Genomic DNA, 14449 nt, shown 5'->3' on the forward strand with positions numbered 1-14449 from the left:
CAGGCTACTGCTCCTTAACACCTCTGCTCTTCTGAAAAGCATTGGAGGGTCTTACATGGCCAGAGAGCAGGACATTTATTTATGCCTCATCCAAGAGATTGACTTTGCAGCAGCCAAGTGCCCCCTTGCACTTGTATAGCCCCACAGTGTGCACAGACACTGACTCAGGACTCACTTCCAACGAGCATAGGAAGCACCATACTGAATCAGTGGCTCATCTATGCCTGTGCCCTGTCTCTGACTGTGGCTAGCACCACATAGTTCCAAGGAAGGCACAAACCCCACCTCCACAGGCAGATGCCCCCTTCCCCCATGAAGAGTTTCCCCCCAGCAAGGCACTGCAACCGAATCAGGACTGGTCAGCCAAAGCTCCCTTCCAGCAGTGCCCTGGAGCACCTGGACGCTCCATTCATGTGAATGGACATTCTGCTACCTAAATACCATGCGCTTTCCAAGCAGCAGTGGGAGAGCCCCACCGTTGAGAGAATCTGTACCTTCTTCAGCTTCCAGCTCCACCAGTGAAGACACCAACACGCCCATCTCCTGACATTTTTTGCTGTGGGCCTTTGACTTCATATGTTTAGTCAGATTCCCTGAAAGGAAACAGAACACACACCTTGATCAATAGTCTGTTTCTTTCCCCCGGCAAGGGGATGAGTAACAAGCTGACAACTTCGCTTAGACCTAGCTGCGGGTTCAGTTTAAGGTGCTCTCTCTGCAGAAGCCTTTATCCCAGGCAGTCAGCCAGCCTGCAGCATAGGGCTAGATTTTCTGTTTAATTGCTTCACTGCTGGCTAGGATGAGAGAGAGGAGGTGCCAAACCCGAGACTTCAGAGTAACAGGGCCATCATGCAACCTAGAACACCTGGAGGGCACATACTTTGCACGGATTCTCCCCAGCATACGCACTGCTGCAAAGTTACAGCACCAAAAAGGAGCAGGAAAAATAGGAAAGGACAGGTGATCCCTTAGCATAACAGCTCAGCCCAGCAACCCATCCGAGCTGGTCCCAGCACATAGTAGGCAGCACCGTTAACAGGGACCAAGGAGGGGCGGAGAGAAGAAAACAGGGGTCCAGGGAGGAAGCTGAAGGAAAAAAACAAGAGTAAAAAAATCCAGCTGAAGTATGTGGGGCTTTGTCTGCCTGTGATTTAACATTTGGATACAACTGTAAGTAATCGCAGAGCTGCCTGGGAAACAGAATTTCCATTCAGGAAAAAAAAATGTCAAGAGGAGTTGCTGGAAGCAAGGGATCCCAGGGAGCTGGGCAGCCCGGCAGGAATACCGCGAGCTGGCGGGAAACCATGCAGGACAGCCTGCCTAGCGGCTGCTTTCCACTGAAAATTTCAATAAATCTACCTGTTCGCGTGGAACATTTCCCTTCCATCAAGTCAGCATTTTCCAATGGAAAACTGCTTTGTCAGAAGATTTCCCATCAGCTCGAGTAATTAGCCAAGGTAACTGATTAACTGACGAGTATGAGAACTGTAAAGCAGAGAGATGCTCGTCTGCTGAAACTGCCTGAGAAGAAGCTGAGCAGTAAAGAAAGGTGAACACTTCTCAAATGACCCCCAGGTCTCTCAGCTGGGAGGGCTGCTGGGAAGTTCTGGCATGTGCTGAGTGGCCAAGCAAGGAGCCACTTACCCCAAAACATGACACTTCACAGACTAAAGCGCTAAACCATTTTTGCACTGGTACTTAGTGGTGAGAAATATGATTCAGAAAAAGTATATTGAGGCTGAGTATCAGGAGAAGTGAACAGTGAGATCTGTTGGGCTGTGGGGTATCCTCTGCAGGGGCATGATCACACTGCAACATTTATAACAAGCCTGGAGAAAGTGCTCCAAGATATGATGTAGGCACAGCTACAAAAGAATGGTAAAGGAATGGAGTACATGGCCTTATAGGTCTTTTCTGTAACTATTTTCTATAATTCTCCAAAAACCACAACTGTCTCTCCCAGCAGGCTAATGGAGCAGTTTTTATTCCTACTTATAGAAAAGGGAAACCCAGGAGAAGGGAGCCTAGGAGTGTGTGGAACCTGGATCTGGGAAAGAGGAGAAGAGCAAGAGAAATGATGGGAGGAGTAAAGAAGAAAACTGCCCCTCTCTTCTCTTCTTTACCCTTCTCCTCTCTCCTCCGTGGACTGAGCGAACCTTTTCAAGTTCTCTGCATGTATAAATATCTTCTGTCCGTGTGTTCCATTCTATGCATCCGAAGAAGTGGGCTGTAGCCCACGAAAGCTTATGCTGAAATAAATTTGTTAGTCTCTAAGGTGCCACAAGGACTCCTGTTCTTTTTGTGGATACAGACTAACACGGCTGCTACTCTGAAACTTGATAAGAAGAAGAAATGTATGCCCTTGCTGCAACTCCTTCAACGGTCGGTGAGTTCCCAGCATGACTCAATCGTATCTAGCTGAGCTCTCCAACTTCATCATAACAAGATGACATGGCACAGGCTTTCCTGCTGGCCAGAGCCTGCAATGCCAAGGACTTGGAGTTCAGGATAAGAAGGGATTGTGTAATTTGACCCATTCTAACTAATTATAACAAAATGTCAACAGTGACAACGCTCCTCAGTAAATGAAACCCTGCTGCTACCTTCAGTAAATTATTGCAGCTCACCCCAGCTGACACAAATGACCCATCTATGCTCAATTACCATTGCAATAACCCTAATCTGGTTCCTTCTGGTGAGACTTTACACAGGAAATGAAGCAGCTTCAATGTACTGTGTGTTCAGAGGTTTGTGAGTTATGCTGCAGCGTGCGGTACCCCGGGAATTCTACTGCAATGCTAACCGTGGGCTGGGAGGAAGAGTTAGACTAAAGAGGCCTGCTGAGCATTTCCCTCCTACCGTGCTCCCCTCACTGGCTCACAAAATGATTCCCTGTGGTGCATACCCCAACCAAGAGTCGCAATGACTGTTAGCCAGGAGCTGCACTGCATTCGCATCAGAGTGCAGCCTCTCTAGCTTTAATACGGAGGTGCAGCCAAGGGAGACAGGGTCCATGGAGAGAAACCACTTCTCAGATTGAAATCTGGTCTGTAGGCTGCACTCTGCCTACCCCTGCGTTGGTCTCATAGCTGGTCATAGAGCCAGAGCCTCAATAACGTCACTGTGAGAGCAGGTGCTCATCCCATTTGAAAATCCCCCTTGGAAGTGCTGGCAGAGATACGCAGCTATTCATATTGCAGTCAGAGATGTTTCTCTTTGCTGTTTTTAGGGGATAAAAGCAAATATGATATCACACAGCACCCAAGGTGTCTCTTCTACAGCCTGCAGCATTGGCTCCACCATCTTATTTTACCTGTTTTTAACCCAGTTCCACCCCAGGCAACATGCGTCTAGCTGAAGAGGACTCTGCAGAAGCCCTCTTCCTTGATCTGCTGGAGGCAATTGCCTTGGAGCAATGTAAAAGCCATATCCCCACTCAGCCACGCACACTACGATGACAAGCCAGAGGTGCCACTAAGGCCTTGTCTACATTACAAACGCTTTGCTGGCAGAGCGGCAAAGAGTTCTGTGGCACCTTACAGACTAACAAATGTATTGGAGCATGAGCTTTCGTGGGTGAATACCCGCTTCGTCGGATGCATGTGGTGGAAATTTCCAGAGGCAGGTATAAATATGCAGGCAAGAATCAGGCTAGAGATAACGAGGTTAGTTCAGTCAGGGAGGATGAGGCCCTCTTCTAGCAGTTGAAGTGTGAACACCAAGGGAGGAGAAACTGCTAGAAGAGGGCCTCATCCTCCCTGATTGAACTAACCTCGTTATCTCTAGCCTGATTCTTGCCTGCATATTTATACCTGCCTCTGGAAATTTCCACCACATGCATCCAACGAAGTGGGTATTCACCCACGAAAGCTCACGCTCCAATACGTCTGTTAGTCTATAAGGTGCCACAGGACTCTTTGCCGCTTTTACAGATCCAGATTAACATGGCTCCCCCTCTGATATTTTCTGGCAGAGTTATGCCAGCAGATGTAACCTATTCTGACAGAGGGAGATCTTCTGCCAGCATAGTAACACTTCCGTGAACGTCAGATGTGCTGACAGAAGCTTTTCTGTGAGCATCGCTGCGTCTACACTAGAGATTTTGCTGCGTAGGTATGTCAGTTAGGAGGTGTATTTTTCTGACTGACACAGCTATGCTGCCAAAGCTTTCCAGTGTGAGCTGACCTAGACTGGGAGTTGTACCGAGCACCAGGACCCTATCTGGCCAGTGCTAAGACTCTTTTTATACTGACAAAAAAAATCAACTTCACATCAAATAGAAATGAACCAAAGTAGCGTTTTACATGCTGTGTTTCCTTCTTCTTTTCTTCTTCCCTTTCTTTTCAGTCTCTTCATCCTCCTTTTGTCAGACAGGACCATATTTTCACACACTGGTGCTTAAGCTGCGCCTGCAAAAATGTGTGTGCAAATCTCACATTTGTGCATGAAATGGGCAATGTGTGTGCTCAGTTATGTGGCATGCACTTGGAATTGAGGTGTATGTGCAGCTTGGGCAGGTGCAATTCCAGCATCAATTTCTGAATACATACCCCTTGGAGGGAAAGTCAAAAGAGCCTCATTTAATTGACTTGCTTCTGAATATGTTGAGGCCGGATAGGATGTAAAATCCCGTCCCTATTCAGCAGCAGGTGTGGGAGGGCAGTTCTTCCTGTTTGGCTTATCAGATGTTAGTAGGTACAATGCTGCCCTATCATAACGGTGGTACTTCATTCCTTGAAAAATACCTTCTTATAGCCAGAAGTCTGAACTAGTAGCCTGGAGAGAGGATGGGGAACAGAAGAGCAAGATTTCTCCTGTCATCTGAGAAAATGTGGATGCCCCTCACTGGCCCAGCTAGTGTAAATTAGCATGGCTCCATGCATGTCAACAGAGCTACGCCGATTTACACCAATGAGAAACTGGACCATTATTTTTAGAGCAACTGGCAGAATAATATGACGTTGTTTTTCAAAGTTCTTCTGGAAATTTGTTGGTGTTTTTAGACCCCCTTAACTAATGCTAGAAGAATCAAATTCTGATGTCCTCACTCAGGCAAATTCCCACTGAAAGCAACAGGTGATTGCCTGAGTAATGACTAAGAGAAAGAACCACAGGAGGAGGGATTCACAGCTATTTGGTGCCTAGACAAGCACTGGCTACTAACTGATTCAACTTACCATGGCTTCCTTGGAAAGAACGAAAAAATAAATATGAAGGCGTGGGCATGAGATAGAGAGAGATAGAGGAAGATATTTATATTGGATAGTATAATGATTACACTGAAAATTAGGCAGGTAAGCCATCCACAGTGAGGAGTTTTCTCAAGAGTATTCTTAGGTTGGAAATAAATTGGCCAGCTCCAAATAAAATAATGAACCACTGAAAATGTTGAAGCAGCAAAATCTTGCTAAATCTGAGTCTGACAGAGCAATCCCAATACAGAGCTATTCTGCACATGTGCTTTCAGAAATGCCTCATTGTCCCTGTATATTCTTAGCTCCTGTGCTGTTATAGGGTCTTATTTAAGACTTAAAGCAGCTTAAGTGCTTGTGCTGCCTTAAGACAGAACACTTGTGCCTCCTTAAATCCTTAAAGCAGTTTAGAGGGGTTGGAAGCCATTTCTTTAAAATCCATCAGGGAAATTAAATTCAGTAAACTTCATTAATGCCCCAGTCAGGTTGCAGAATTAAAACAAAAAGTAGGTAATGGAAAAGTTAAGAGTCCTAGAGCAACTTTCACTTGGTCACACTGCACCTATGTCACATTTTCTCCTTCTTCTGTTAAACGTGCACCATGAAAAATGCTGAGTGTGCAAAGCCAAGGTGCAACTGCGACAGGGATCATAACCACTTCCCCTGGACATTACTGAAGAGAGTGTACAAGGAATATCACAACACCTCTGCTACAGCCAGCAGCAGCAGGACTCCCTCTTTACAGACAAAGAATGAGATCCACCTCTATGCAGAGGATCATCAATAAGCCTGTTTACCACCTAACCCCCATGTAAGCCCTCAGAAAAGGACTTTCGTGGCACTTATGTGATGAATTGGCCTTGATCTAATTTCTGCACAGAGATGAATTTCACTCACTGGGAACACAAGAAAAGGAACAGTCTATTTTATACCACTGCATCTAGACGAGAATTTCATTAAAAAAAAACATTATTATTATTATTATTATTATTATTAAAAAAAAGAACGAGAAGTACTTGTGGCACCTTAGAGACTAACAAATTGTCCATATTCATAGATTTTCAGGCCAGAAGGGACAATTGGATTATCTAAGACTGGCCTCGTATATAACACAGGCTATAGAATTTCATCCAGTTACTCCTGTACTGAGCCCAATAAAAGCATATGTTCCACGGAGGCATTCAGTCGTGATCTGAAGACTTCAAGAGATGGAGAATCCATCACTCTCCTGGGTAGTTTGTTCCAATGGTTAAATACCATTACAGTTAAAAACGTGCCTTGTCTCTCATTTGAATGTGTCTGGCTTTAACTGCTAGACATTTTTTTCTTGTTCTGCTATTCTCCTTAATGCCAGTGTTTTCTGACCATTTCTCAGTCTACAAAACAGTCTCTCACTGATGACATGCTACTGAAATTCATTCATGGACTGTCGGGATATTTGCTCATTTCCAATGCCACTGACACTTCCAATTGCACTAGAGAATATAGAGACATTTACTCTTTATCTTCACACCAACAGAACTTGGTGAATTACTGTGTGTGTGGGGGGGAAGGGGTAGGTGCTGCAACTAGGGTGCTGGGGATGCTGCTGCACCTCTGGCTCGAAGTAGTAATAACAACCCAGATACATGGTTTCCGCCTTCAGCACCCCCACCATAAAAACTGTTCCAGCACCACTGGTCTTGAAAGGTTGCCTGAGAACATTCTGAAATGGCTCAGTCACTTTCTAAACTTTTTTCCAAATGTTTAGAAAATGCCTCAGCACATCAAGGTGTTATGACACCTTTTCAATCTATATATCTATTGTAATACCAGTTAATTCTTCCTGAGCTTTTAGCCAGCTGGATTGATTCTGTAGTTTCTGAAACAGGCCTAGCATACAATTGAGTCTGCTGGCCCAGTAATAATAAACTGTACAACCATAACATTGCATTTAATTTGTTTTTTTGCATTTAATATATTAATATGTTCAATAACTTCAATAACTGTCACACTCTCATTTAAGGAATTGCAGTGTAATTACTTAAAGGAATAATATGTCTCAGGACATGAAGTAGTCTGGTATCTGGAAACTGTGACTGGACTAGACTATCAAATTAATATCTTCCGTCAACAGGTCCGTTACCTGAGCAGATTTTACTTTAATAGAAATGTCTTTGTCCCTTGTAACCACGATAAACGTAGGCAAACGTAGTGGCATGGACCACAGTAAGTTGTTCAATGTAGTTTATTCAGACAGCTTAGGAAGCTCAGCCAATCAGAATGTGAGAGGCTAATGTGATTGGTGAACAAGAGCAAAGAATGGGCGTGGAATGGAATTCTATCTGTGCTGGGCAAAAATTAAAGATCCAACACTAATCTATGGCCTAGAAAAGATCAAAAGTCAAAAGGTGAACGAGGGGGCAGTTCCTAGCCTAACAAAGATGGGGTTTTGATAGCGGTGACAAGAAGAAAACAGTTGTAGCTCCCCCATCCTCCAAACCCATCAGGAAACCAGTAGTCAGAGGAAAAGCCTTTCGTCACCCTCCCAAGACAGACAATCATTTGAGAGCAATTTCTTCTCACCTGCTGCCTGGCAAGAAGCCTGTTAACCTCCGCAAAGGCCCTGGCAATGCTTTTATTTGGGGATTGTTAATATAGTGATACTAACTGCCCATAAGACTGTAGGTAAAGGCACCATATTAAAAGACACACATTTAAACTTGATCCAGAAGTTTGGCTTTCTGACATAAACCTTTACAGCCCATATTTTCAAACAAAATGTTTCCATGAATTAAAAAATAAAACCTCCAAGATTATTTTCTTAAACTAATAAACATTTCTCTGAAGGTTGCAGCATTGTGGTATTTTATAGGAGCTACCCCGCCACCAGTAGCCCCATCATGTTGCCACCAGACCCTCCAGTCACACCCAGAACCAACCTTCAGAGTAAGGTGACTATAAGGTGCCTTTCAGAACTCTAGCCCCACTGCCCTGTGGGTATTCCTTGGTTGGAGTAAGACTAAGGGACATCACCCTAACAGAAACGCACCCTAACCGGGGCGCTAGGCACTCAGCAGCAATTCTAAGCTGTTGTTCTCTGGCAGAAGCTACAACCATTGAGGCACTGAACGTCTGGACTTGGTCTGGCCTTCAGACTCTGTCTCAATGTTCTAAAAGGGGACGGTAGTTCTAGGGCAGCCTCCACTACTCCATATTCTTGCCTAGGCATACGTGTTGAAGGTCTCGGTGTGTTCATCAGGCTCCTGATTAGACCTCATACGTGTAAACCAGGATCCAGTTTGGATCGACAATTGCCCAAAAAAACAGTTCCCTGCAGGTTTTGCCACCCAAATATTACAACATTTTCCATACTGAAAGAAATGCAAAAGGTAAACAAATGTGATAAATAGTGAAAAGCATATTAACAAGTGTTCCACTCTGAATAATTGCTACTCATTTCTGTAACACAGATAAGGTTGTTTGTTTTTTTTTAATAGGATTTTTAGCAAGCCAGTGATCCTTCTAAAAATAAGTAAACTTGAAATGCCTTCAGCCTACTTGAATGTTTAGAGCATTGGGTCATGCTGAGGAGACCTACAATAGCTGAATTGAAGACAGCTCTATAGATACCCCTCTTGTGTTTTATACTGAAGGTCAAAAGTACACCTAGAGAACTGATTTTTAAAAGGGCTTCTACTCAGCCTGCATTTTTGCAAGTGCACCCAGGTAGCCTGCACCCTGCAATTAATTGCAGTTACAAAACCACACCAAAGAACAGAGAGGTTATTTGTGAAATCATGACCCAAATGCACTCAGTTTATAAGTATTAAAGATGAGCTTTGTAATCACCAGTCCTGGAAACTCCCTCTGGGATCTGAGAGTCAAGCTGGGTACTTTGTGCCTTGGACTTGTCACCAGTCACAAAGATTCCTCAAATGGAGTTTAGCCAATGATCATGTTGCTAGTCCATGTTACAGGGTCTCCTGTAATTGTGTTGAATTCTGCATGTCTGCATCAGTAGAGCAAGCGGCTGTGATTCAGAGATGCACAGGGAGCAGTTATACTGAATAAAAAGATGTCCATTTGACATACCCAGCTTTCTCACTATAACCCCACTTCCAGCAAGGAATCAATTTTCAAGCAATTTTGAGGTTATCAACATGAACTACATTTCACAAGCATGCAGATCCACAAGAGTTCTGACCACTCCAATTTATGATCTATGCATTCATGTAACTGAAGGGAGATACAATAGTTTTGCCCTTAAACCCTAGCATTTGTTTTCCTCAATGCTGACTTCCTCCCTGTTTTCCTCAGTGCTGACTTGCTGAAGCTGAAGAGGTTTTTTTGAAGGGGGAAAGACCTTTTAGGTGACAGCCCCTTTCAAAAAGGCCACTGTCATAATGTATACTGAAGGCTTCTATGTTTCAGGATGGCATAGTTGTGGGAAGAGAAAGCAGCTGGAGAGATGGTAAGAACGATGGTTTGATTCCAGCATAACAAAGAAAAAGCCTAACAGAAATTAAGGAGGCAAGAAATGAAAGCAGCTAAAGAGACTTCTCCCATCTCCAGGGAAAACCTCAGAGGAGAGGAACAAAGCAAGAGGAAAAGAGAAAGAAGGCAATGAATAAGTAGAAAAAGGAAGGAGAAATGAGTCTGAAGATAAACCTGGGAGCTCCAGGGGCATGGGGAAAGCAGGAACTCAGATCTGCTATGTGCATTGAAAGGAGAATTTAGCTTCAAATTCATTATTTCCCCAGTGCTGCCACATTTCCAGTGATTACCAACCTACTATCTTCAGCTGAGTGGACAGGCAAAGCCACCAGCACTGGGTATTGTCCACTCAGCCTATTTCAATATTAGAGGACTTGATGAATCAAGTGCACCCTGGAGCAGAGAGCCCATTTGCATAATCAGTTAACTGTGCTTGATTGTGTCCCAAACATTGCTTGATTGACAAGTGTGGGGATTTCTTACAAGTGTGGTCCAGTTTTCTGGGTTATTTACAATGTGATTATACAGTTATTTACAATGGCTTTCAAAGGTCACCGATTGTTCTCTCCTGCTACAATTAAAGAAACAGAACCCATGCAAAATTTACAATCTCTTTCAGAAGAGGTGGCTATGGGTAAAATGTTCAAAAGCACTTAAATGATTAAAGTGCCTACAACCCATTGGCATTTCATGGTATTTAAGCACCTAAGTCACTTAGGCCCATTGAGAATTTTACTGTGTGTGCTTGCATTGCTTCCAGTCACACGGTGAAGCTGTTGAACTGGGGATTTTTACACATCTGGTGGAACATTCCTGTGCTGTCACTTTCCCAGAGCACACATGATGGATGACTCCACATTACAGCTGATCATGTGAATTAAGACATTGATGGGTGTGTTTGCTGGGGAAGGTTAGCGATGGGTGTGTTAAGGGTGGGAAATGTTGCAAATCCGCATGTGCATCACTAGCAAGCTTCCTGTTAGAAAGCATGGTCTTCTGGGAAGAACTGATCTGAGATGATGCATATTCTGCTGCAGCCACATGCAAGGGGGAAAGATGATAATACACAGCACAAATATTGTCTTTGAGAGCACTAGCATGAAGAGCCACCCAGAGATTATCAACCAAGTGACGAGACTGTGTTTGAACCCCAAATTGAAGGTGTTTCCCTACACAGCCAGATGCTGTTCAATTAAATCATTTGCAATGGTCTTCAGTCACTATTGGAACATGGTTCAGGACCTTTTTCTTTAGAAACACAGATTGGATCATAGCCCAGCTGCTATGCTGCAGGTGAACTCTTCAGTGAGGTTATTGCTTTCTGCAGTGACTCAGCAGGATGCATTCAAGCATAACACAGCATTGTTCAGTTCATACAATTTCAGCCAATTACAGATTTCTCTTGCCACCGCCCCACCAAATCCTAGGGTTTTCCAGAATCAAGGAAGGCCCTTCCTTCCCTGTTACTAGTGCCCCCATGTAGGTTTGATCAGTAAGTCAATACACTAAGAAGAGGAGCTAGGAGCTGACTGTCTCTTACCTTTGGTTTTAAATGCAAAGTTACAGTACTTGCAGACGTATGGCCTGACGTCTGTGTGCGTGCGAATGTGTTTCTTCAGCATGCTGGGTTTCTTGCAGCGAATTCCACATTCCTCACATACATACTTCCCTCTTCCGCGGCCTCGCACATACACATACTCTTCGTTTGATTTGTACCTATGAGCAACAGGTGTCATGATAAAAAAAAAAAAGATTCCCACCTCAAAAGAAGTAGTAACTTTCCTAAATTAATTCAGCACGTTATCGACACCAGAGGCGAAAGGCTGAACTAGCAATTTACCCAGAGTCACCAGCTATGAATAATTAGGCTAAACACACAGTATGTTCCAGCTCTTAAGCCCATTTGAGTCAAACGCCTCTCCCCCTGGAATAAGGTTTAATAATCTACAGCTGCCCTTCCTTCATGTCCATTGAGGCATTTAGCAAAATGTCTGACAGAGCTACAGGGTGATATGAACTTCCTAGTGCCCTCCCCACTCACAAACCCAGGCAAACTGGGGGAGTTGACCATAATCCAGTTATTTGCCTCGCAATCTCATCTTCCTGAAAACTGTCAGCCGCTTCTTCAGACCTATCCAAAAATATGCATGACTTGCTACTATACCACCTAAAATAGCTTCTCTTCGATGATCAGCTGTATCCCAGATAAATTCTAGCTGGGATTTGGGGACAAAACCTATCCAAAATATATCAGAGACAAGAAAAATCAAATTCTGTAACACATTGTGCTAGCACAGAAAATTAGGCTCCAAGGCCCCAGGTTCCTTCCCCACTGGCTCAGAGTGAGGAACAATGTTTGTCTGAAAGTATTAGACTGTACAGCCTTCCTTCTTATTACAAAGTCATGTACCTTCAGCCCACCCATTAGCACAATGGGACAGTTACTGTGAGGTGGGTATGAGCAAAATTTGTGAGAGTCACAGAAGTCACCTGCCTCTTGCAGTTCAGCAAATGGAAGAAGAGCAGAGAAACATCAAATTGATCTCATCAGATAAATACAATAATAATAGACCAAGATTTTAAAAGTGACTAGTGATTTTGGGTGCCTCAATTTTTGGGTGTCCCATTGAGGCACATTGAAGAGGTCTCATTTTCAGGATATGCAGAACATCCACTCTCTGAAAATCAGGGCTCCTTAAAGAGTCTCAAGTGGGGAACCCACAGATTGAATCACCCCAAACCACTAATCACTTTTTAATATCTCGGTCAACAAAGACTAACGTCAAAACTACAAAGGGGAAAATGTCGTCATCACTGAAGAGGAATGGAGCAGGAATGGCAGCATGGAGCTACTTTGTCATGAGTAGCTTGGGTGCTTAGATAAATGAAGGTGTGATTAACCTTACAAAATATTTGTACTATAGAAACCCAGAGGAATTCAAAGCTGAGTACTGAAGCGGTCTGACAATGTTGGTTCAGTGGCTAGGGTGCTATCTGTGAACTCACAAGACCTAGGTTTAATTCCCTGCACTGCTAGAGACTTCCTGTGAGATCTTGGATAAATCACGTAGTGTTTCCTGGCTCCGCTTTTCACTTGTAAAATGGGGATAACAATACTTCCCTACCTCATAGGAGAGTTCTGAGCATAACTATGTTTAAAAGACAGTCAGAGGCTCAGATACACCAATGAGTGGCCACAGAAGTAATTTAGGGCTTGTCTACACGGGGAGGTTCAGGAAAATTAATCCACATTAACTAAAGGTGTGACCTTAGAAGTGGATTAACTAAACCACATTAAATGCCTGTGTGAATGCTGTTATTCAGAATTAAAGTGGCCTTAATTTGGTTTAGTTTAATTCACTTTGAAATTAACCAAATTAAGGCCACTTTAATCCTGAATGAGTGTGTTCACACAATGCAGTTTAACTAATCCTCTTCAAATTTACACCTTTACTTAATTTGAATTAACTTTCCTGGATATCCCCATGTAGACAAGCACTTAGGGACAGCTTTACACTAAAAAGTTAGGTGGACTGAGCTACGTTGCTCAGGTAATGTGAAAAATCACACCTCTGAGACACATAGTAAAGCCAATATAACCCTCCATGTACACAGCGTTAGGGTGACAGAAGAATTCTTCTCTCAATCCAGCTACCACCTGTTGTAGAAGTGGATTAACTACAGTGAAAGGAGAACCCCCTCCTGTTGCCGTTGTGAATATCTACGCTGAAGCACTACAATGGTGTAACTGCAGCTCTGCAGTTGTGTTGCTGAAGCAATATCAGTGTAGACACAGCCTTGGGTAGATGCAGGGAACAAAAACAGAGGAAGCAAGAGAAAAAATGGGTGTCCACAGAAAATCCAGTCTAGCCTCGAATATTGAGAATACCAGTACTCCCAGGGGCAGTCATCTAAAAGTTTCCAGTAAGAAAATGGTAAGCAGTGAAGTTTCTCAGCATAAAGCAGAATGTCTTTTCAAGTCACGACAGAGTAATTCTGTCAGTCCCGCATCCTTTCCCCTTAGAAGGAGCTGTGCAGTACACTGAAACATTGTCAAACACATGGTTTCATGATAATCAATGATCTCCTAATTTTTTATTTTTTTTTTACAGGAAGTGGGGAAGATTGAGGATACTTAGAAATGTCACGGTTGCTTGTTCAAAACGGGGCTGAGGAGGGGTTGCCATCTGACATGCATTTAAATAGCAGGCACCTTATGAACATTTACTGATATTCTCACTACTCCCCTGTGACACAGGCACATCGCGTGCCACTACATCTTTACAGATTCTTTTATAAGCAATGAATGATACCATGATATTAGAGGTGTATCTGAGATAGCGGTAGCATAAGGACTACTGGGGTAATGCCATCTACTTACAAAGGCAATGCTGAAGATATTAGGGCAATCAGTATACTTTAGCTATTTTGCTAGAGGTACTGAGCATTGGCCTAGATAAAGCCAGTATCTGGAGAGCATCTACTAATTTTGGGTGCCCAGCATACCTAAGAGTCTCCAGTTAGAAACCTAAAACTAACAACATGCTGAGACAGTGAGGGTCTGTCGCACCAAATGTCAATGGCCAAATTGTATGACTTTATTTCAGACATCTAAAAGCTGCACAGGGTTATTACTGACCTGGTGCAGTCAAATTAATCCTGGATGACCATGTGAACACTGCCTGTCGGTGGCTGGGCAATGTCTCCTCCTGACCTCAAGTCTGATCTTCAGAGCTTCAGGTGAGGGGACTTTATCTGTGAGGGGGACTACATGGCCAGCC

The 14449-nt window shown here is 43.6% G+C and overlaps 1 protein-coding gene across 2 annotated transcripts in view; it reads right to left on the reverse strand.

The window, feature by feature from the left end:
- Window positions 1-14449, reverse strand: part of HIVEP3 (HIVEP zinc finger 3) — a 413559-nt gene that overhangs the window by 22380 nt on the left and 376730 nt on the right. For both annotated transcript variants that reach the window (XM_039511413.1, XM_039511412.1), the window contains 2 exons: window positions 11209-11384; window positions 495-593 (listed from right to left, as the gene is read on the reverse strand). In XM_039511413.1, the coding sequence (XP_039367347.1) occupies window positions 495-593; window positions 11209-11384 (275 nt within the window). The remainder of the gene's footprint in view (window positions 1-494; window positions 594-11208; window positions 11385-14449) is intronic.

Source organism: Mauremys reevesii, linkage group 23 (genome assembly GCF_016161935.1).
Source record: "Mauremys reevesii isolate NIE-2019 linkage group 23, ASM1616193v1, whole genome shotgun sequence".
NCBI lineage: Eukaryota > Metazoa > Chordata > Testudines > Geoemydidae > Mauremys > Mauremys reevesii.